Source organism: Miniopterus schreibersii, assembly GCF_964146895.1.
Source record: "Miniopterus schreibersii genome assembly, chromosome: 14".
NCBI lineage: Eukaryota > Metazoa > Chordata > Mammalia > Chiroptera > Miniopteridae > Miniopterus > Miniopterus schreibersii.
The window spans coordinates 41,564,685-41,586,904 of NC_138114.1; the positions used below are offsets into that span (position 1 = coordinate 41,564,685).

Consider the following 22,220-nt stretch of genomic DNA (forward strand, 5'->3'; position numbering starts at 1 on the left):
TTATTTTACAAACATTTGCTGTATGTCTACTGGGCATCAGGCAGTGGTCTACGTAGGCATCCAAAAGTGAACCAGAAGGACTCCCCCCCCCCCCAACCAAGCCCTCATGGAGCAGATGTTCTAGCTCTACCTGTTCTCTATTCTGGCCAAAAGGTACTTCGTGCCTCCCCATTACTCCCAGTATGCCCTTGTATCATACAAAGAGGTTAAGACAAAACATTTTTTGAATGAGGATATGTGTGTGGGGGAGACTAGGGAGGGGGAAGTAGCTGTGTTGTAACAAGACCTCGAAAGACCTCTCTCTTCCTCGCAGCTGGGCACATGTGGGCTCCAACCCCAGCTCAGCAATTCACCAGCTGGATGGCCTTGGGCTTGACTTCTCTGAGCCTCAGTTTCCTGACATAGAAAATGGAACTAAAGCAGGGTCATTGAGAGGATTCCTGAGATAATGGACTAACTTCTGGCCTGGCCAGGGGCACAGGAAAAGCTCCATCAATAAAAGCCAAAGCTGAACACTCCTCCCGAAACACCATCCTTCCCTCTGCCTTCGTCATCCTCCAAGGCTGCGCAGGTCCCGATCAAGCCAGTTACAGCTCAGCTGCCCGGGTCAGAGAGCGAAGGGTAGGAGGAAAGCTGGTTTTCAGGGACCAGGTATGATTCAGTCAACTTTCCCTGCCCTGGTGTCTGGCGCTGCAGCCATGCATGTGAGCAGATGTGGCCCAGGCCCCAGCCCAGCCCGGACCCCTGGCCAAGTGGGATTCAGCCGGACCTAGCTGGAAACAGCAGCCCTGCCTCAGCGAGCCCTGCATTTGGTAAGCGTGGAAGGAATTACCCCATTCTTGCCAAAATCAAGTCTGCCTGAACATAATTAGCTGGGGCTGAGAGAAATGGCAGGAAAGAACTCGCTGTTTAGTTGTGTAAAACAGAGAAAAGGGAGATAGACAGAAACCCCACCAGGGCTGATGGCCAGGGCAAGGACAGTCTCATATCCAGGGGCCAGATCTTCAGTAATCCTGTTTACTGAAGGCCCGCCTCTCCAGGAACTAACACTATTCCTCGACCCTGGGCACGGATCACAGTAACCTTTGCTGTTAGCCCAGATGTGACTTCAGAAATCTGTTTCCACAGTGTTGCAGGTAGTCCCTGGAAGAGTCACAGCTGACACAGGAAATGAAAACCTCACTGCCAGCCAGCAACACCCATCATCTCATTTCATCCTTACAACAGCTCTAGGAGATGGCTGGTACTGACAGATGAGGAAACTGAGGCCTGTGGAGGGTAAGCAACTTGCCCTGGGGGTGGCTGCTCCTAAGTGTCAGAGTGGAATATGAATCTAAGCCTGGCAGACTCGAAGCCCATTCCTTCCACACATCTCACTGCCTCTGGTAGCCGTTCTCTGCTCTAGGGCTCTCGGCCTGCCACCAGCATCACGGCTGGCCCAAGCCCAGCACCCTGAGTGCACATCTGCATCCCTGACGGTCTGAATATCAGGAAGCCCCACCCACACGAGCTGGGCACCCCAGCGGCTTGAGCATCTTTAAGCTTCAGCATAAGCCAGTCCTGGCCATTGGACCCCACCTCGGAGGATGCTCACTGGTCTGCCCTCCACCCTCCTGGCTCTGGCATCGACCACCTCCATTGGGCATTCCCAAGCGAGGAAGGCAAAGCTGAAAGGCATCCAGGCTCACATGGACAGCAGCTGCATTTCAAGCCCCTGGCAATGCCCCGGCCGGACACTCTCGCCGGCCAGTCTAAATGTTTATGTCTGCCAGTGCAGTGGCCGGGATGGATTTATTTAGCTTTGGAGTGTGGAGCGTTTTCGATTATAAACTGTCTAGCTAGGTCTCCTGAAAGGCTGAAATCTGCAGGCTTCCCTCTGCCCCCAGCCCACAAAGCTGGAAGGCCCAGCGGGGCCCTGGGAAATCTCTGGACCAACAGTGGGACAGCCAGTTAACTGGGGCTGTTACAGCACATCCCCAGAAAAGGAGGAAGATAGGGAGAAGAGGTACGGCAAACATACCAGGCTGGATTCTCTGCGAGGTGGAGGTCTTGTCCTTAGGTTCGGGGAGCCTAGAAGAAGACACATGGCTTAAAAAATGCCTGCCAGAAGTGTACTGGGCAACATAGCCTATATCTGCCTTCCCTAGGTGTGACCGCCTCCTGTTCCTCCAAAGTTCCTGTTTTTGTCCCACATTTATGAAGGGCCCATGCTCTCAGTCACACAGGCACTACAGTTGGGCTTCTGTAGGAAACCACAGACCTTTAAGCTTTTATGGCTGTGCTTCGGGGCGGGGTCCATGGGCCCTCTGAAGTGATGTGCACATTGCAAAAGGCACAGACACAGAGGAGGCATTTTTGAGGAGAAAGGGTATATAGCTTTATCAAAGTACATAGATTTTCAAAGTTTGGAGCCCAGACCACGTCTACTGTTCACTCACTACTAAGTCCTCGGAAGCTAGCACCATTCCAGGCAAGAGGAGATGCCCTCAAAAGATTTCCCAACTGCTTGCCTAAAAGATTGCAGGCACAGAGCTGACTTAACCAAGTTTAGAATCAAAACAGATTTCGTCCAGATTTTAAGGCTGGCTGGACACACACAGAAGCTTGTCTCTCATAATAGAGACAGTTTAACCCCCAGCTGAAGGCACTGTGAGCCAGAGATGCGCAGAGATTCAGAGGGTGCCAGAGATCCGGGTTTCTCCTGTGAGAAGGAAGGAGATTCCTGAAGAATGCCCCTTAAAAATACGCTTGTACAGAGAGGTAAAACCATCCCGTCCATGTCTTTTAGGTTTCCAGTAATTGGGGGAAGGCAATTGGGAAGGAGGCGGAAGGCCAGAAAGATGTTCCTCTATTGGCAAAGCAGCCTTGCACCTGCCTGTGACTCACATTTCACAGCTGGGGGGTTTTACACTTATCTACAAAGTGAGCATTCCTTGCTCTCCACTAGGGAAGGAAATGCTAGCAGCTTATGTACTCATAGAATTTATCTTCAGTGGAGGAGTTGAGAGGAACTGCCTTGTCTACTTGTGTAATTAGCATGAGACAAGTTGACAGGCTGGGGTCAGGGGTCAGTCTATATCAAAGAAAATGGCCCTCCCTGATCTGAGCATCGGCCTATGGAATGATGGGTCCTGGGTTCGATTCCAGCCAAGGGCATGTACCTCGGTTGCAGGCACGATCCCTGGCCCAGGTTGGGACATGTGCGGGAGGCAACCAATTGATGTGCCTCTCTCACATCGATGTTTCTCTCTCTCTCTCTTCTTTCCAGTCTATCTGAAAAGCAATGGAAAAAATATCCTTGGGTGAGAATTAAAAAGAAAAAGATGAAGAAAATGAAAAGGGGGTCATGCACACCAATCTAGCTTTCCTTGCACCCCATGCCCACTCTATAAACTGCTTTGCAGCAAGGACCCGGGGCTCAGCGAGGCTCTTACTGATCTGGGCCCTTTGAGGGGCAATCCTGGCCACAGCTGGGGAGCCCTGGGCCAGCTTGGAGACGGTCCTTTCAGGGATCCCCAGGGCGCTGCCGTTGGAGGCGTTACAGAGGATAGGCAGGCTGATCTCCTTCTTGGCAATGGGGGCCTCTGGGCCCTCGCCTTCGGCTGGTGGAGTCTCTTTGTCCCCGGATGCCTTCTTGTTCAGCAGGTTGCTGATCTCCATGATGTTCCCAATGATCTCCACTGGGCCCGCCAGATTTTTCTTTCGAGCTGGCAGGTCATCCTTAGCTTTCTTCAGGTAGGATGCTGGTGCCCAGCCTTCTTTGCCCAGGTATCTATGGGGGAGGAATGGGACATAGGCCATTGAAGCACTGAGGCCTGACCTCATGCCCCACTCCCAGGCCCAGGCCCCATCTGGCTTTGCCCAGCTTAGCCTTTTCTACTGTGTTCAGCAGACACCTGGCAACCCCACTACTCTGGAGAGAAGTGGAATTGCGGGCAGGTGGAAAAGACACCTAGAACACCATTTCTTTCCATCTCCTTGTTCTGTGCCTGACCCCTCTTGGTGTAGTTCTCATACTCTGCAAAGTCAGGCAAATGTGGGAACTTCAGGTTAAAAGATTCCTTAAATTTCGGGTTGCCTGAAAGGTAGACTCCATAATAGCTTGCTACCTCACAGTAAGTAGAGGGCAATTTTAGAGATAAGAAATGAGAAGGTGTCTCGAGTTAAATGTCCTATTGGAAAGGGAAATATTATCAGAGAAGCGAAGAGGTAGCCCAGGTAGACCAGAAAACCTGAGCTCAGTTGTTTTCTCTTTGGCAAAATGAAGGGATAGAATAACTGCAAAAATTTATACAGAAGGATGAACACATTGAGACCACTAGGAAGACGTCTCTAAAGGTGAGTGACTGAGTGGGGAACGTATCAGTACCATGCAGAAGTAGCAGACGGATCAAGTTCACAGAACAAGTCCACCAATAGACCAGTGCTAAAGGGGACACTTCAAAATTAGTGGGGTAAGGATGGATTATTCAGTGAGTGATCTGGGGACAAGTGATTATCCAGTTAGGAAATATAAGTGAGCCCCCAGCCCCACACTGTAGAGCAAAATAAAAAATGCAGGTTGTGAATACTTGCCTAATCTTGAGGGGCTGGAAAAAAACCTTTCTAAATGGAATTTCAAAAGCTGAAACCATAAATGAAGTGACTAAAGCACATGACTGGATAAAATTAAAACCTCTGGTATGGCAAAACAAAAACAAAACGAAACAAAACAAAACGAAAACAAAACCCCAAATCCCATAAACAAGAGAAAAGGCAAATGACAGGGCTGACTTAATTTTAGGTGACTTGATGACTTCCGAAAACAAGCTTTTTTTCCCTTTCCCCCCCCATGGTGCTGAGCTTCTACCCAAGCCCACTGAGAGCTCACTTCCTCATCAACAGTTGTCAATGCCCCAGAGTCTGGGTTGTAATGTCCCCGTCTGCTTCCTGGGACACATCTGGCTCTTTGAAATGGCTCCTCCATGCCAGATGTCTGACAATCCCCCCTCCCCTGATTCTCCATCTGACCTTGCTCTTGGGCACACATTTGGTGGGAGAAAAAGGAATGTGAGGGTTAAAGTTTCTATCGACATGTCTTAAGCTTTGCTGGAAAGCTCAGGTAGGGGGTTATGTGCACGTCACGAACATGCAGGCAGGCTCACCCCATCTCACCCATCTGGCTCCCTGTTTGAGGCCTGGGAGGCAGACATCAGTGAACAAAAGGATGGAAATCAGGGAGCTGACAGACAGAAGCATAGGATTTCAGGAGTGGATGGAAGCAACTAATCAAGATGCCTAATCTTACATACGAGGCAACAACCAAGGCTCAGAAAACCAAAGCAAGTAGCAGAGGGTCACACAGCTAGCCGGTGGCAGCATCTGGCTCAGAGGCCGGTGCTCCTGCATCTCAGAGAAAAGACGAGGGGGAACCTGCTGGCCACGCAGGTGCATTCCTCTGAGAACACCATGGAGAGATGGGGAGCAGGGTTTCACGGGAGGCATGGTCAGGCCTGCTCGCTGCCCTGAAAGCTTCCATTTCAAATCCTGTGTGTTCCTTTGGTGTTACATGGATAAAATTAGATTCCAGGCAGAAGGAGGCAAGGGAATCAGAAGCGGCTGTGTGTGCGTCTGGGTCCAACTCTGCTCACATCTGCTTTCCAGCTCTGGAGCATGGAATGACTCCAGAGGGAAGCAAACTGGAAAAGGAGAGATGGAGGGAGAGGGAGGGGGTGTGTGTGTGGGGGGGGGCGTAGAGAAGAAAGACAGGAAATGAGGATCAACACAGAGCCTGGAATGTTGGGAAATGGCATATTTAAGGGGGTGTCTGGCAGCCTTCTTAAGGTGGAACCTTTTCAGCTGGGTTTTCCGTTGAAGCTCCCGCTGGCTAAAGGGCTAGACCATGGGGACAAGAGATGACTAGAAGAAAAAGCACAAAGTGGCTTTACTGGTCATTTTAGAAAACTTAAAAAACAAAACAAAAAGCCATGAGCTTTGTAGATAACCACCAGGCAAGTGGTCTAGGTAACCAGCCTGTCAGACTGTTCGCCAGCCTTCCTACGCCAGACACGTTGTTGGTGGATTTGGGGGCTGGCTCTAGTTGCTGAGAGGTCATCAAAGTCCAGGGGAAGGGGCTTTGGGCAACACATGTCCAGGCACACAGTCCCGACCCACCTAACAGGACAGAAAGAGACACCTCAGCCATCCCAACAGACATGCAGGGCCAGGGCAGCAATGTCCTGTCAGGTCACACTAAGGTTCAATCTCATGGGGCCAGTGACCTTTATCCTACCCATCAGCACCAATCTCAACACCATCAGTGTTGGCCAGTCAGTGTGGTCTGAGCAACCATCTCTGATTGCCCACATCACCTTGGTCAATCCTGTACCCACTGTGGGCGATAGCCCAGAACATGCATCCTGCCCATAATTGGGATAGGGTTCCCAGGTGTGGTGGGCCGGAAGAGGTGGTCCCCAGAGCCCACAGATGTGGGACAATCTCTGCAAGGCTGCTTATGGGCAAAGAAGAGAGAAACTGGGTAAAATCATCAGAGCTGAGCAGGTCCCAAAGGAATCAAAACATTTCCTGAGAGCAAGGCTCCCTGAGGGTGGCGCTGGCCTCGAAATACCAGGGCAGAGGGGACTGGAGGGGCAGAGCTTAGTAGGGGAGAGGCAAGTAAACCCCACAGGTTTTGTTTCCAAGAGCATCAGGAAAGCTGCCCACTCCCCCCGCCCCATACTCCCCAATGGGTTTCTCAGCTCAGAAGTGTGATTAGGCCTTGGGAGAGAGAGGTGCAGGAGAAAGAAGAGACCTCTGAACCAGGCCTGGGTTCAGGCCTCACTTCTGGCCCAGCTCTTGCAACCACATGAGCCAGCCCTGCAGAGGGGACAATCGGGGACAGAGCCGGAGTGCTGAGCTGTGGGCAGCAGGGGCGGCCTGCTGGGACCTCAGAGAGGCCTGTGGACGCCAGTGCTCCAGGCAGCCTGAGCTGCAGAGCACAGTAGGCAGCCAAAGCCGGACGCAGAAAACCAAATTCAGATGTGCTGGACCCTCCTGGCACTTGCATTGGAAGGGATTGCACCACCGCCTGCAAGCCGAGCTGGAGCCCCTAGGCCCCGCTGGCTGCAGCTCAGGCTCTGCTTTACGTGTCCCAGGAGAGAATCTGCGAGATGAGCATTCTCTGTCTGAGCTGTTCAGCTGTACAGACTCAGCACAGCCAAGCCTGGGCCGTGGGCGCAAAGCTGCGGTCAGTATCTACTCGCCATCTGGCATCCCCGGCCACTCGGTAGTATCTACCTGCTCTCCTGCCCAGGGCATCTTGCTCCTCTGCTGGGGCTCCTACCTGATGTACCACCAGCCCTCCAAATTCTTCCTGATCACCTCCACGGTGACGCCCTTCTCAAAGCCAATCTCGTCCTTGCTCTGGCTGGTGTAAGGCTGCACAGTGACATACTTCTCCTCTGTAGGCGGCAGGCAAAGCAAGAAAGCACAATTACTTGAGGTCGGGATGCAGCTCCTCCTTCCTGTGTCTTCCTCCCCCCTGGCCTGGCCTTGCTTAGATGGTTGCCAAAGTGCACTGTGTTGGCCTCTGGCTTTTCCAGGGAAGGGAAGAGAAGGGACCAGTTATCACCACTGCTCCCAGTGTGTGCCAAAGCCAGCCAGGGCCTCAGGTGGTCTGGCAAAACCCTGGGCAACACAGAGGCTCTCCCAGCCCAGTACCAGTAGCCAGGCTGCCCAGGCCTGGAGTCCTGAGGCCCCAGAAGCTCTCTGGGCTGAAGACAGGGTCAGATGGAACCTGTCCTTCATGGGGCCTGTGTCAAGAAGCCTGAGACCAACAGTAGGTGTCCCCCGAATGCCTGGAGGCCCCACAGCATACCTCCTCTTGCCCTGAATGTGTGACACTCTCGTCTGTCCCGGACTTGCTCTCCTGGCCCTTCTCCACCTCAACCCCTTAAATCCTTCCTGTCTGGTCTTCTGAATGCTCCAGAGGACCATCTGGTGAAGCCTTATCTGACCACTAGTCTGATCACCTTATCTTGTAATTTCCCCAAGAGGGTTCTGGGTAACACACATTCAACGGAAGAGGTTATGTGAGTCTTGTTAAAATAACAGTCCCACTGCCCTAGCCAGTTTGGCTCAGTGGTTAGAGCATTGGGCCTCGGACTGAAGGGTTTCGGGTTCAGTTCCGGTCAAGGGCATGTACCTCGGGTACAGGCTCGATCCCCGGTCGGGGCATGTGGGAGAGGCAACCAATTGATGTCTCTCTCTCACATAGATGTTTCTCTCTCTCTCCCTTCCACTCTCTCTGAAAAGCAATGGAAAAAACACACCCTCAGGTGAGGATTAAAAAAAAAAGATGAGTCCCATGGACAATGAGCAGGGGCAACGGTGAGCGCAGCACGACCAGGCAGGACCTCGCGGAGCCCCGCGTGAGGCAACACTCCCGTGCATCAGCTGGAGGACAGCATGGAGCTGACCACACAGCACCGCAGATCCCGTCGGGGAGCTGCCTGCTCCGGTCTCAGTCTGACTGTGGCCTTGTTCAGGGTTTCCCAGGCACTGCGAGGCCGGGCCACACGTGTCTTCCCTGGTTCCTTCAGCCTCTCTCCTGGCAGGGGGCCCTGCTGCCTCCACATGGGTCCTTACTCAGGCTTCCAGCGAGGTGATTCTTCTGTGTCTACTGGGGTCAGCTCTCCCTGCCTCCAGGATGCCCCTGACAGCTAGACCCACAGCCGGCTGGCCACGAACCCTGCCTCCTAGGTGGAGAGCCTCTCTCTCACAGGACCACTCAGGCCTCAGGAAGAAGGACACGTCCCCACCCTCACCCTCTAGAACAAGGAGCAGAGTACAGGCAGGGAAGAAATGGCCATCTGATGCCCATTGGAGGGGCACCCGGAACCTACGCTGTCTTCTCTGGTGTGGGTGCTCCCCGGGGGCTGGGACAGTGCCCAGCACACAGCAGGAGCTCCAAATGGACTGTGGAGTATGTGGATGAAGGGGCAGGCAGGGCTGAGCAGAGGAGCCGAGTGGGAGGCTTTCTGCAAGCTCAAAATAGCAGATGCTGGCACAGAACACTGGTCTCTGAGACGCCTGTCCCCCACCTCCTGGCTTCCAGCTGTGACAATCACCCCGATTCCTCAGCTGGACCATGGAGGATAGCCTGCCTGAGCCTCTGGCAGCAGTGGGAGGAGGGGGCGGCTGCCACCCCCTACTCCCCCCATGAGAGGAAGGCCATCTGTTCACTCTTCCCTGGATTATCGGGGTCCTGTCTGCAGCCCTGTCCTGGACCGAGATAGCAGCTCCCTCTGGGATGGAGGCAGCTACCCTGCCAGGCTGTGAGGACAGAGCTGATGGGCTGAAGGCCGAATCTGAAAGGCTGCCAAAAGGCAAAAGGTGGGTGAACCCATGGGAGTCTCTTCTCCACTGTAAGCCTTTTTCAGCATCCACAAGCTCCTGGAAGCTTTCAGATTCCAATGCAGCCGTGCTGGGGAGAGCTGCCAAGACCGCCTGAGAACCTCCTTCAGCCAGATTCTGACTCGGGCCTTTGAGGAGTTCAGTGTTGCACAGGCCAACACTCGCTCTCCTGCCTGCTCCTGGTCCCGCTCCATTTTCCAGTGAGGCACGGTATATCCTGGCCCCGGCAGTGGCCAGAGGGGCAGCGCCAGGCCCCGGGAATCTAGAGTTCTGAGGTTAGGGTGAGGCGAGGCCTGGACTCCACATTTTGCCTTTGCTCAGCTGGGCTATTTTTAAAAGCCTGTGGTTCGAGCAGGAAGCCATCATTAAAGTTTTCCTAGGCAAAGCTGCTTTTGCAGAGAAAAATTACAGTCCTCTTCTTGGGAAGATCAGAGGAGCCCTGCCCGGCCGCATGGCAGAGAACAGGGCCTAACCGTGTCATGTGGGCTCAGGCTCTGGAGCTTCCAGGCCCATGCACCAGCCTCCAGAGCCCCCAGGGTACATGTTGAGGACAGTGCCCCATGGGTCATGTAACCACCCCGTTTTCCCCTGACCCTCTTGGGGTGGGCAGCACCAAGGATATCAGCTTTACCCAGAAAGGCTGAACTACCCCAGCAAAAAGCCCTTTTCTTGGTGGCCGTGGGCTGCCGTGAACATGGATGTCTGGGAGTTTATGGGCTCCTAGTAAGGTATCTGGCTGGCTCAGGCTTGTCCTGCCCTCCAGATGATAAAAATTCAGAGCCTTGGTTTTAGGCAGGGCAACTCTTCCAATTGGTCTGTCTGGGGGCTTGGTTTTCTGCTATGGTTGGCTCAGATGGCGGAGGCATGCATTTCCTCCGTGTGAACATGTGCTACGTGGAACTCAGCCCCCAGCTCACAGGTTTCCCCAAGGGAGAAGCAGAGATAGCTCTTGAACCAGGACCACAAACCCCACATGGGGTCCAGGTGGGAGGATGCCTAGGCAGATAGAAATGGCCTCAGGGGGTGGCAGAATGATTCAGGTTGGTTGTGGTCCCTAGAAGAGATGCCCCTTTGGAGTTGAGGGAATGGGGACTATGAATTCTGGGGGGCACTCAGGGCTTCTGAGAAGCACTGAGGCCGCGGCCACTTTGCTATGCCATCCAAAGATGGTGGCAACCCCGCCCCAGGAAGGGCTGGCCAGGCCGCCCACTGGGTGAGTGGGTGGGTGGCTGTGGGGAGGTGGACAGGCCTATTTTGGTTTTGGAGGCAGGGGCTGGAGAGCCCTGCAGTTTCCAAACCACAGACGCCTCCTCTTTCCAAACACTTTCCCCTCTGTCAGCAGTCTCCCCGGCTCCCCTCCCGGCCCCCACAATTTACCCAACCCCACTGCAAGGGGCTTTTTGATTCCAAAGGCCTCGTTGGCTGAGGGAAGGGGAGCGGAGGCCCTGGGGAAGCACTGCTTTTCTCTTGTCTAGTTACACATGACCCACTGCCTGCTTCTCCCCATCAGCTCGGCTCATTGCAACGAAGCGTCTCCTAGCCAACTTCCTGCAAGTTTTTCTTGGCTGCCTGATTTAACTTAGGTCTAAGACTGGGGAATAACGTTGTTTAGATCTCTTATTTGAGAGAGAGAAAGAAGTTGTGGGCTTGTACTTGCATTCTTATGAGTGACCACAGAATTATGTATTTGTGTCTACATATATGTGATATATATTTGGAATTGTGACTACACTGCCTGTTTGTATGTGGCATAGAGGTCATGTATATGAGACTCCATGAAGTTACATGTGTACTTGTGACATTGTTGTAGAGCACTGTGTGTGAATGTTATTTGTGACAACGTAAATAATGTATACACGAAACAGTCTACGTGTGGTTGCCTAGGTGGAATTATGTGTGTATCCGTGAGACTGTGTCACAGGCCAGTGGATGTGCAGCTGCGGGGTTGGCTGTGACACTACTGTGGCCATCAGTGCTGTGCAGGGTAGTACTTTGCTGGCTGCATGTGTCCATGGGGTTGTGGAGACAGAGTTGTATTTGGGGCTCAGTGTGTGATGGTGTTTGGAGCAGATGCTGGAGGGAATGGGAAAGTCCAAGCCTTCCCCCCTGCTGCTTTTTCCAGGCCAGTGTCTACTGTCCTTTGCCAGCAAGGCTTGGAACTGTGTCCCAGCCTGGTCCCCCACCAATGCTGCCCCACCCTTCCCAGCTCTAGGGTGCTTTTTGCTTTACATTCCACCTGTTCTTGCTGTTTCCACAACCTGGCTTCCTGTCCTGTGCTAGCCTCCAGGGTCCAACCCACACTCTATGCTCAGGACAAGCTAGGCTCCTCATGGTCAGTGCTCTGAGTCCGACACTAAGCCAGCCACAGGCAGTGCACACCACAGAGTCCAGGCTTCTTGCTGCCTGAGGATTGGGGGCAGATACCAAACATGATCTTATATTTAAACTGGCCACTTACAGCCTGGGGGCTCTGGAGATGTGTAGGGGTTTATTCAGAGGCCCCTATCTCCTATGTTCCAAGTTCCTAGATGTTGGAATGGCCTTGAACCTGCAAATGTCTTGGTTCCCGATCAGCCTGTGTGGCAGACCAGGAACCTCCCTGAAATCCTCTTGATCAGCAGCCCCCACACTCCCAGTCCCAATGGCTAGTGCTGGAGATGTTGGAGGCTCCTGGCTGGCCCAATACCACCATCAGAGGTGCCAGGCTGGGTCTGGCTCTTGCTCCCTTTCTAGCTTCCTGGGAGCTGGCTGATGGAGGTGGGTTGTGGGCTGGTCCTTCGTCCTACTCTGTCCCTAAGCAATGCTGGAACAGCTTTGGCCAAGGGAGCACCTTCCTAGAGGAGGAAGGCAATGAAGTGCACCGCACGTGTGTAATGGCCCATGAAGAGATTCAGAAACACTCAGTTCTCTTAATCTGCAGTTCCCAGGGCAAATGTGGCCTTTCATTGAGTCCAATTGCCCCCACAACTGTGCCTTAGGTCCCATGACCCCCACCCCCAGGACACTGACAGAAACCAGAGCCACCTCCAATGTCATCCCAATTCCCAAGCAGCTCCCATACCCACCCACCCCAAAGCTGCAGTAGGCGAGAGAAAAGCCTGGCCAGTGGATCTGGGGGAGGAGGTCACAGGGCAGAGCCCAGAGAGGAGGAGAGGTGTTAGTGAGAGAGAAAGCGGCGGCAGCTCCAGTTGAGAAGCTGGCTCCTGAGGTCACCTCGGCTGTGCTGCCTGTTGACCATCCCGCCCAGGGTCCACCGGCGATCCAGGCGCCGCAGATGGGCCTTGCGTCTCTTGGACACTGGTGTGAGAGATGACGATGGAACACGTGGCCGACAGGAACCGGTGGAGAGAATGGAGATGACGATGAGATGGGATGGGGCGGGAAAGGGATGATGGAAGGGAAGGGTCACACTCCCAGGTCAGCAGCTGGCACACACCTGCTGGACAGGGGCAGATCTGACAAGTGACATCATTGGCATGTGGGGGAAAACTCAACCAAAGCCGAAGATTTTGCCCTGAGCCAGGGACAGGCTGAGAATTTAGAATCCCAGCACCTGGGAGCTGACGAGGACCCTTGGTTCCGGTCAGGGCAAGATGACCCTCTGCCGCGGCCCCAGGGAAAGACCACTGCTCCCCCTGTTGCTGGGCAGTGCCAGTTCCTGGGGCGGTGTGGGGCCCCATCACACCGGGGCTTACAGCCCCACCACCCACTCGCTCGCTCACTCACTCACTCACTCACTAACCGAGTCCTGCTTGTGAACCTGTCACCACAAGCCAGGCACCGTGTGTGGAAGGATATACATGTCCAGGAGAGACTTGGGGTCCCATCCTCAACAGAGCTTATAGCTCTTACTGCTCTGCATTTATGTCCCTGCTTTCACAGTCATCCCCACTGGATCGAGTCTGTTGAGGGCAAAGACTGTGTCTCTGCATCCCCAGGGCCCACCATGAGGCCACGCACATGGCTGATCCCTAAGAAATGGTGCTGAGTGAAGTGCTCACATGAAGGCCACAGGCCTTGGTTCTGCTCCTCTCCACACATTCCCCATTTGAATTTCTGAGGACAGAAGCTGCTTCCCCTGCTTCTCACTGCTACAGGCCCCTTTCGTCCAGCCCACCCTCTCTGGGGTATACCCTGCACTGATCATCTAGTTGCTTCAGCCCAGCTCCAGATGCCACCTGCCTTCCTATGGGACACCAGGTGGCACAGACACCAGACCAGGACTCCAGGGCTCCAACTGGCTCCCACCTCTTGGCACTACAGGAGGAGGGTGCTGGGATGCTCAGGTCTGGGAAAGGGAGGCAGGCAGAGCCACAGCAAAACTGTCCGAACACACCTGAGCCAAATGCCACCAAAGCTTCTTGGGAAATATTTGCTTTCCTGGAAGGAGGACAGTGGCCTGCTTCTTATAAGCAGGAGGCCTGGACAAAAGGTTAGGAGGTGTGGATTCAGTCCAGGTCCCACTGCCAGGTTTCTACATCACCCTGGGCGGGCTGCCCTCCCTCTCTAAGCCTCTATTTCCTCGTCTGTCATTGGAGTTGACACCACTTGCCCTGGCATGAAACAAAGCAAGGGACTGAACGAGCTCTATGGAACGTAGGTCAGGGCCTGTGCGAGCCAGACCTGGAGGAGCTCTGACAGCATGAGCTGTTAGGGAAGCTTTGATGGGACAAAGGCTTTCAATTTCCGTCTCTAGGGCTCAGGGGACCTGTGATGGGATGGCAACAGGGCTGGGGTAGAGATGGCTGGAGAGGAGACCAGGGGTGGGCTAATCTCTTAGCCACATGGCTGCAGGTACAGAGAGACTGGCAGACACACCACAGCTGCTGGGGTCTTGGACCTGGGGTATTGAGCACTGAGCCCTTCTGTAGAGCTGGGCTGGGTGGAGATGTGATGGTGGACTTCACAGCTGCCCAGTGTTGCCAGGAGTACTGGCAGACAGGTCCTATCAAAAGCATGCAGAACAACTTATTTTCAGAAGGGTCACCCTGGGTTTTACACACACACACACACACACACACACACACACACACACACACACTCTGAATGCAGAACCTACAAATGGCTGCTGATTCTTCAAAGTTAAAATCCTCTACAACCTGCTACTGCTTGTTCTATGCCAAGCACCACTCTGTCTTCCAACCAGGCTGGCATCTGTGTCCATATAAGTCTCAGGCTCTTTCCTGCCCTGGACACTCTTCTGCCCACTCAGTGTCCTATTCCTCCATCATCTACTAATATCTCTGCTCTGACACTCTTGGCATAGCCTTTCAGGCGGGGCTCCAATGGCACATACGCTCCTAGAGTTGCTTACAAGCTAAATGCTCCATGGAGAGGCATGCTGCCCGGTGGTGAGGACCACAAAGCAACGAAGGCCAACCAGGGTTGAAGCCTTACGAAGACAAACACATAGCTAACCATCTCGAAGCCTCAGTTCTGGCATCAGGAAAATGGGGATCCCAACAGTGTCCCCTCACCCCCACAACGGTAGTGGTGAGGGCATGTAAAGCACCAGCTGAACACCTGCGAGTGAGCCAGACCTCAGTACACTCAAGGGGCTGTTATTTCTGAGAGGCCCTGGGACGCCCCCGAGAATGTGGAACTGGATAGGAGTTGAGTTTGGTTACTGCAGACAAACTAGACCAGATGCAGCTCAGGGCCAAGACCTCTACTGCTGCAGAGTGCAATGGAACCAGAGGGGAGATGGGGTGCAGGCTCCACTCTAGGGCTTAGGAAACAGCCAGGAAGGACTGAGCACCTGGCCTGAACACAGGGGCGCTCCCTGATGGGGCCTAGTCCCTGGAAACCTGTCACAAGGTGGATAAGCACTGCAGGGACTGCAATTCTGGTCAAGGAACTGAAATAAAGCATTTCAGGAGGAAGGGTGGGGCTCCAACTGCCTGCCGAGTAACGGACATTTAGGGGAAGGATGAAAAAGGAGCTGGCGCTTGGCGGGCTGCTTATTTTGGCCTGGGCAATGGGAAGGGGGGGAGCACGGGTGTAGGCCTGGGAGGTGGCCTGAGCCCCAGGTGGCAGGCCTCCATACCCCTGGCTCTCAGACATGCCCATTTGGCCCGTCCCCACTGACCGTTAGGGCAAGCGTTCCTGCTGCCAGGACACGGGAGGTTTGGAAGTCATTAGAAGCAGGCAGTGGGAACTAGGGTGCCTCACACTTGCTGGGCTCTGGCAGCCTGCTCTGGGGAATACCTGAGTCCACAGATAGGCCGTCCAGGCCAATGCTGGCCTGGGGGAAGGTTCTTTGAAACGCAACTAGAAAAACCTAGAAAATCAGAAAGGCTGATGGTGCAGGGGTTGGAGCCACATCTTGGTGAGTGTGACACTGAGAAATGATTCACAGACCTGCCCTCTGTGTCTACACCCTCAGCTAGACCAACAGATACCGGAGCAGAGGCCTCTGAGCAGAGCAACACATGCTCAGAAGTTGTGGGTGGGGGTAGGCAAAGGGAGGTCTCTGTGGGGTCCCCCAGAGGAACCCAGGGCTTCTTAGGGAATAGGGAGCTTCAGGGGTTTAGCCCCAAGACTATTCTTCCCAGTCTCTGCCCCAAAGTTGCCAAACCCTGAGATCCACACCCCAAAGGAATTTCCCCTCTAATTTTAGCCCCACATGGGGGCTGCAGGGACGGGCCTGGAACGGGAGGTGAGCTAGTGGGTCTGAGAGAGAAAGGAGGGTTGGAACATGGCCCAGCCCTCTTCAGGGGTTCTGATGGTTTTAGGGAGAAGATGGGAAAGCTGCCTCCAGGAGTTGGGCTCATTCCTGTGGCCAGGGGTGGGGTGGGTACCCATCCCCAGTGATCCTAGGGGCAGCCAGCTCCCTGAACCTGCCTTATTACCAGCCCTCATAACCTGCAGATTCTTACCTTCCCCACTCTTGGAGGTGTTGATGTCTGAATCGTCCCGAGTACCATTCTGGGCCTCTAGGTAGGTGGCAGGGACCCAGCCCTGTTCCTCAGAGGTGCTCACGAACCACCAGCCTGCAGAGGGGACAAGAGAGAATAGGGCCATGAGAACCCAGAGGGATGGCAGAGGCGGTGGGGGCCTGGATGAGGAGGGGAAGGCACAAAGCCAGACAACCCGGGAGCCCGGGAAATGCCTGGCCCACGTCCAGCCTGGAGGAGCCTGTGCTTGGCTAAGAAGAGATAGACTAACATGCTCCCTGATGGAAGGGCCCGATGGACTGGGATGCATACTTCCTCAAATGCTTGATGAAAAAATCAAAATATTGAGACAATCCTATGTCCAATGTGTGAAAGTCACCTTGCAGGAACAGCCAAACCCTGAGACCTTTTAGGGTCTGTAAATTAGGACCCCTGGTATGGCGGGAGTGGGGCTGCTTTCTCTGCTTCAAAAGTATCCAGCGATAAAGGCCTCAGGGATACCCTCTAATGGTCACTATTCCCCTTTCCTATCATGGGTCAGTGGCATTTCCACAGCTGTGCTACTCACAGCTGCCCTTAAGTGTGTTGACATTTCAATCACAGTAAGTGGGCATTGCACCCTTGAGCGACCCTTGACAGTCATGGCCAAATGATAAAAGCTCATTCATTTTCCTTTTTCATTCATTGGTTCATTCATTCATCATTCAAACAAGCTCTGGGTAAGAAGTCCCTGCTCAAATTCCCACTCACCAGGGCCATCTTGGGAGCTGGCCCCTGGCTCCAAGGGTTTCACAATCCCAGGATTTAGGTCTCTTCCCTGCTGGTGGCATCATCTCCCCTACCCCTTGCATCACCCTTTGGGAAACCTACCACGTACATTCTGCTCCCTCCCTTCCCCCAGGAGCCAGGAATCTGGGATGGAAAGACAGATTTGGACTTGTTGGCGCAGGGAAACTCCCAGGGGCAGGGCAGGCTGGCCTGGCCCTCCTTCTACCTCTGCTGCACAGGCCTGGAACACAGGCGGGACAGGGCAGCGACTTGCTGAAAAGCTAAATGTGTGGCTGGCTGAAGTGACTAATGAGTAGGGTGGCATGGTGCTCACACTGCCTGGGTGCCCCCTGGATGTGCCAGAGCTATCTCTGAGTCCTTTGCACCTCAAAATTTTTGCTGCACCAGAAGCTTCTGGGGAGCCTGGGCCGCGTTATCAGCTGACCATGAGCATCTCCCTACCCTAAGGTAGCAACTTAGGATCCTACTCTCCTGCTGTACCCCCAAGACTTGGGGCTGAGACCCTCATCATCCTCAAGGCCTGGTGGTCCCTGCTAACCTTGCCTGAGAATAATGGCCTGGGCTTCTTACACTCCAGCCCTAAATGTGCAGAGCTGGGCTATGTGTCTCTGTCTCGGGTCACTCCTGCATCAGGCCCTGCAGAGAATAACTTGCTACTGGCTTGGCTATGGGCACCTTCACCAAGCAAAGATGGATAGGCATGAGTGAACATGGGCAGAGGTGTCCACCCGGCTCCATGCGGACCTCCTGGGAACCCTGGCACGAGTCACACAGACAGGCTTCTGAGGGAGGTTCCCTGGGGCTGCGCCACCCACGGCTGCTGACAGGCCGGTCCCAGATGCCAGCAGCTCAGACATCAATTGCTGCAACTGGGGCTCCTGACCAAAGTCACTGCTGCTTCAGCAAGGACTGCTGCTTCAGCAAGGAGCAATTAGAGCTTGAACTCCTGAGCATGGCCAGCTGGCCAAGAGAACTCAGGTGTCAGCCAGCCCCATGGGGCTCCCAGGCTCACCTCCAATGCACTTGGAGTCCTTTCCTGCGGATAGAGGCTGAGAGTGTGTGTGTGTGGGGGGGGGGTGGACAAGGCTATGTATTTCTGAGGACATGGGAGGTGGGTTATGTCCAAGTACATATCTACATACACCTGGCACACTGTAGGTGTGTCTGCGCATTTATTATAAGTGATGACGATCGTGGTCAGAAACAAAAGAGCACTCAGTGCTAGGCACTAATTTTATATACGTGACTATTTCATCTTCAAGAATCTTATGAAACAAGTATTACTCTCATCATCACCCCCACTTTACAGATGAGGAAACTGAGGCAGAGATAGATGACAATTAGGAGCTGAACTTCAAACCTAGGCGGTCTGGTTCCAGGGCCCATATTCTTAACCACCACAGATATGGATAAGGTACACACCTGCTGTGCACGAGGGTAGAGGTGGCTCCTTAAGAACGTGTGTCCCTGGATATTGGTGCTTTATATATGCACCTGTCTGTGAGTGGGTATGTCCACGCTGCTGGGCATGTGCTCTGTGTACCTGAGTGTGTGTACGGGTGAGGGTCCTCTGGGGGGAGGGTAACAGTTAGGGGTCTATGGGAAACAACGCAAATTCAGGTCCTGGCTTGCTACTTCCTAGTTGTGTGATCATGGACGAATTGCTAAACCTCTGAGCCTCAGTTTCCCCTTTCTGATATGGGAGTAGTTAATGAAGCCTACCTCCCGAGGTTGTTAAAGTGAATAAATGATATAAGAAGCTTAGCTTGGGGCCTTGGACAGAGTTGGAGCTCAAAAACCTTGCACAACTATCAGCATGGTGGTGGCTGTTTGGTATTCTCCTAGACTAAGAGTCAGCACCCATGGGTGGCTGGGCGGTGGCTGTGCCTGAGGGGTACACCAGGAGCCCTCAGCCTGGCTTGGTGAACTGACCCAGATGTGTGTGTATGCATGCGCATGCCCAGGCGTTCACTCTAACCTATGGCGTGTGGGGCTGCCTTCAAGGGCTCCAGAAGAATGAAAGGCACTATCTTCCTTACTCTTTCCTCAGCTGATACAATCTGTGGTAGCAAAGCATGGTGGGAAATGCGGCCCAGTGGGAGACATCCCTGGGATTTTCCTCCTTGCCCAACATGTCTCAGAGCCATCCTCGGCCTGGCTCTTGCTCTGTTCACACAGTTCCCCAGGACAGAGGTCCTATAGCCTCCCCTCTCCTGTCCTAACCTCCTCCAGGAAGCCCTTCCGAACCGGCCTTCTCCAAATCTCAAGTGTCCAGAGAGTCAACCCCACTACTCACAGCTGCTCATGCACACTGAGGATTGGTCTATTGAGAATATATGTACCATCCATGTCTACTTTGTCTCTAGGGCAAAGCTGGGCTTGCAGAAAGCAGCCTGGCAGATGAAAAGACTGAGACACAGAGCCTAAATTCTGGGGCCAAAGACCTGGGTCTGAATCCCATCCCTACTACTTCCATGCTCTGTGGCCTCTGGAAAGTGACCTAACCTTTCTGAGCCTTGGGTTTTTTTATCTGTAAGATGGGAAGACTACCATCTACCTTGCAGGCTAGTATGAGGATGGGATATGATAAAGAACAATGCATGGGATCTGGCACACAGCAGGCGCCCACTAAAGGGAAGCTATGAGCTTTGCTGAATGAAGGACTAAAGTCATAGGATGTGGGAGCCCAGGTGGCCAGCTCTTGTGGATGCCCAGGGGCCGGCCTGAGCTACCTCTTGTACTTTTCACGTCCCCAGGAAGACAGGTCCAAACTCTCAGATGGCCCCTGCTAGCCTTCTTCCATCCTACCAGCCCCTGTTCTTGGGAGAGGAAGACAGCAAGGTTTTACTAATGGAGTTAGCTTTGAGCTGATCAGTAGCCACCACTGTGCCCAGATGGAAGCGGCTGTTACCCGACTGGCGGCCAGACCTGGCCTTTTCCTGAGAAGTCATCCTGCTTTCTAGGTGGAAGAGAAGCATCCTCTTTTTGGGGGCGGGATTTGGTAGAGCAGGATGGTGGGGAACCCTCAAGGGGCTGAGCTTGCTGAGAGACCCCTTAAGCACAGCCCTGCACCCTTGGCCTGGCAGCCATGCCCAAGCAGGTCTTCCCACCTGGACTGCCTTTATTCTGAGATGCCCCCTCAGACAGGGCAGGAGAGGGAGGAGCTACCATGTCCATTCCTTTGAACGGGAAAGTGCTGTAAGGGAACCCTGAGAGAGGAGCCACACACTGGACATGCAGGAAATACCTTCCTTGTGTGGTCTGGGCCTGATCTTTGGGGCTAAGCCCTAGAGTGGGGCAGTCATCTGGGAGAACCGCAGCTGGCCAACCCACTGAGAGCTGCCTCATTCTGGCTTCTCCTTCTGGGAGGACCATGTCTCCACAGGGCCAGAAGAAGGATGTCATTCAGCCAGGTTGGCTGACAGGCCAGGGCCCAGCCCTTTCCAGGAGGCAGAGGCCCAGAAAGAACAGCAACGTCACCTGACATAGCAGCCAGCCCTGCTCGCGAGGCCTCAATAAGAGCCCACTTCACAATGGCTCAGAGGCTAAGGGAAGGAGAAGGCAACACTGGGGTGGCCTGACCAGGTACCTCCAGCTCAGGGCAGGGAAGGGGGGCCACCATCCCAGATAGGGAAGAGAGAGCCCCTAGCCCCAAGAGAAAAAAGCTCAAGCCAGAAGCCAGACCCTCTTTCTTTCCAGGCTGAGCATAATCTTCAGCTCTTTGGCCAATGTCAAAGTCCTCTCAAACTGACTCTAATTAGGGCTTCCCAATGCTGGCATTGGAGGAGGGATGGGAAGGGTAGAAACAGAGACAGAGAGAGAAAGACAGAGACAGAGGCAGAGATGGAGGAAGACAGAGGATGGAATGACCTGGGTGAGGGGCCAAGAGAGGGGCTGGGGGCCTTAGTCTCTCCAGGAGGGGGCTGAGCCTAGCCGGGAGCGGCAGGAAGTGACGGGCACTCCCAGGCCATTGCTGTCCCCAGGGTGACCAGGCCACAAAGGCCTCCTTAATGAGAGAGGATAATGAGCTCATTAGAGCCAGAGGAGACCAGCTGCACACAATTAGGACGTTAATAAAGGCTTCTGAGGTCACAGCTGAGCCCAGGACAAAGAAGCTGGTGGGGGCAGGGGACCCTGCCCTTTCTCTCCCTCTGAAATCCCCCCACTCCATCCTTTGAGGTACTGTCCTCCATGAGGCCTTCCCTGACTCTCCCCACCCTCCTGGCCCTGCTCACCCCAGGCTTCTGCCCACAGGCACTTCTTAGCCCCTCCTCCAACACAGAGCTCAGATCTGATCCTGGCTTCACAATTTACTAGCTGGGTGACCTGGAAAAGGTCACTGGCCCTCCTCAGGCCTCACCAGACCAGGATGGTCTGATCTGCCTACCGAGTGACCTGGGATCAGGGACTTATGGCATTCTCAATAACCAAGTATTTACTGAGCGTCTGGCACCTGCCAGGCCCTGTGTCAGGCAAGGGGACACTGCAGAGAACACACAGTCTGGACTCAGGTGTTCTTTCCCCATCTCCCTGCAAGGCCCACAGGAAGATGCAATCACAACCTGTGCACTGGCAGAGGCCAGCAGGGGAGGGCCAGCTTCCACCCACTGTCCTGGGTGCCAGCGAGAGGATATCGGGCAGGACAGGAGTCAAAGTTTGGAGTTTGGGAGAACTCAGCAGCCTTTAGGTGACTTCCCAGCCTCACCTTTCCTTTCCCTCCAGGTCCTCCTTCACATGGACACCAGTTAGTCCAGAGTGGAGCTCTGTGGAGTGCTACTGCACGCCCAGGCCACGGAGAAGGGTTTTGGTGTCTGGGTGAGGGAGGTTGGGAGATGGAGCTAGGACAAGTTGAGGCACAGCCCCAGGCCTGAAACACCTGCCTCCATTCATGAGGTATACCTTGCCTTGGCTCAGGTTTTGGACCCTTTGGGAGGGGATGTGTCCAGGCATTCCCACGTTCTTTCCTTGGAACAGTTTGGAGGAGAGGATGGGGTAAGAATTTATGAGCACCAAATGGCAGAGGTGGGGAGATGCTGAGAGGAAGAAGGGGGCTGCAGGGGGCCTGGCCAGGTACATATCACCAGTGCTTCCCACCTGGCCACACCACACACCTGGCACAAGCCTGGGCTCTAAGGGACTTCT

General features: G+C 54.1%; 1 protein-coding gene across 2 annotated transcripts in view; it reads right to left on the bottom strand.

The window, feature by feature from the left end:
• SH3PXD2A (SH3 and PX domains 2A) overlaps positions 1–22,220 on the bottom strand; it is a 206,272-nt gene that overhangs the window by 12,124 nt on the left and 171,928 nt on the right. For both annotated transcript variants that reach the window (XM_081158959.1, XM_081158958.1), the window contains 5 exons: positions 16,272–16,385; positions 12,607–12,690; positions 7,322–7,439; positions 3,435–3,772; positions 2,021–2,070 (listed from right to left, as the gene is read on the bottom strand). In XM_081158959.1, coding sequence (XP_081015085.1) covers positions 2,021–2,070; positions 3,435–3,772; positions 7,322–7,439; positions 12,607–12,690; positions 16,272–16,385 — 704 coding nt within the window. The remainder of the gene's footprint in view (positions 1–2,020; positions 2,071–3,434; positions 3,773–7,321; positions 7,440–12,606; positions 12,691–16,271; positions 16,386–22,220) is intronic.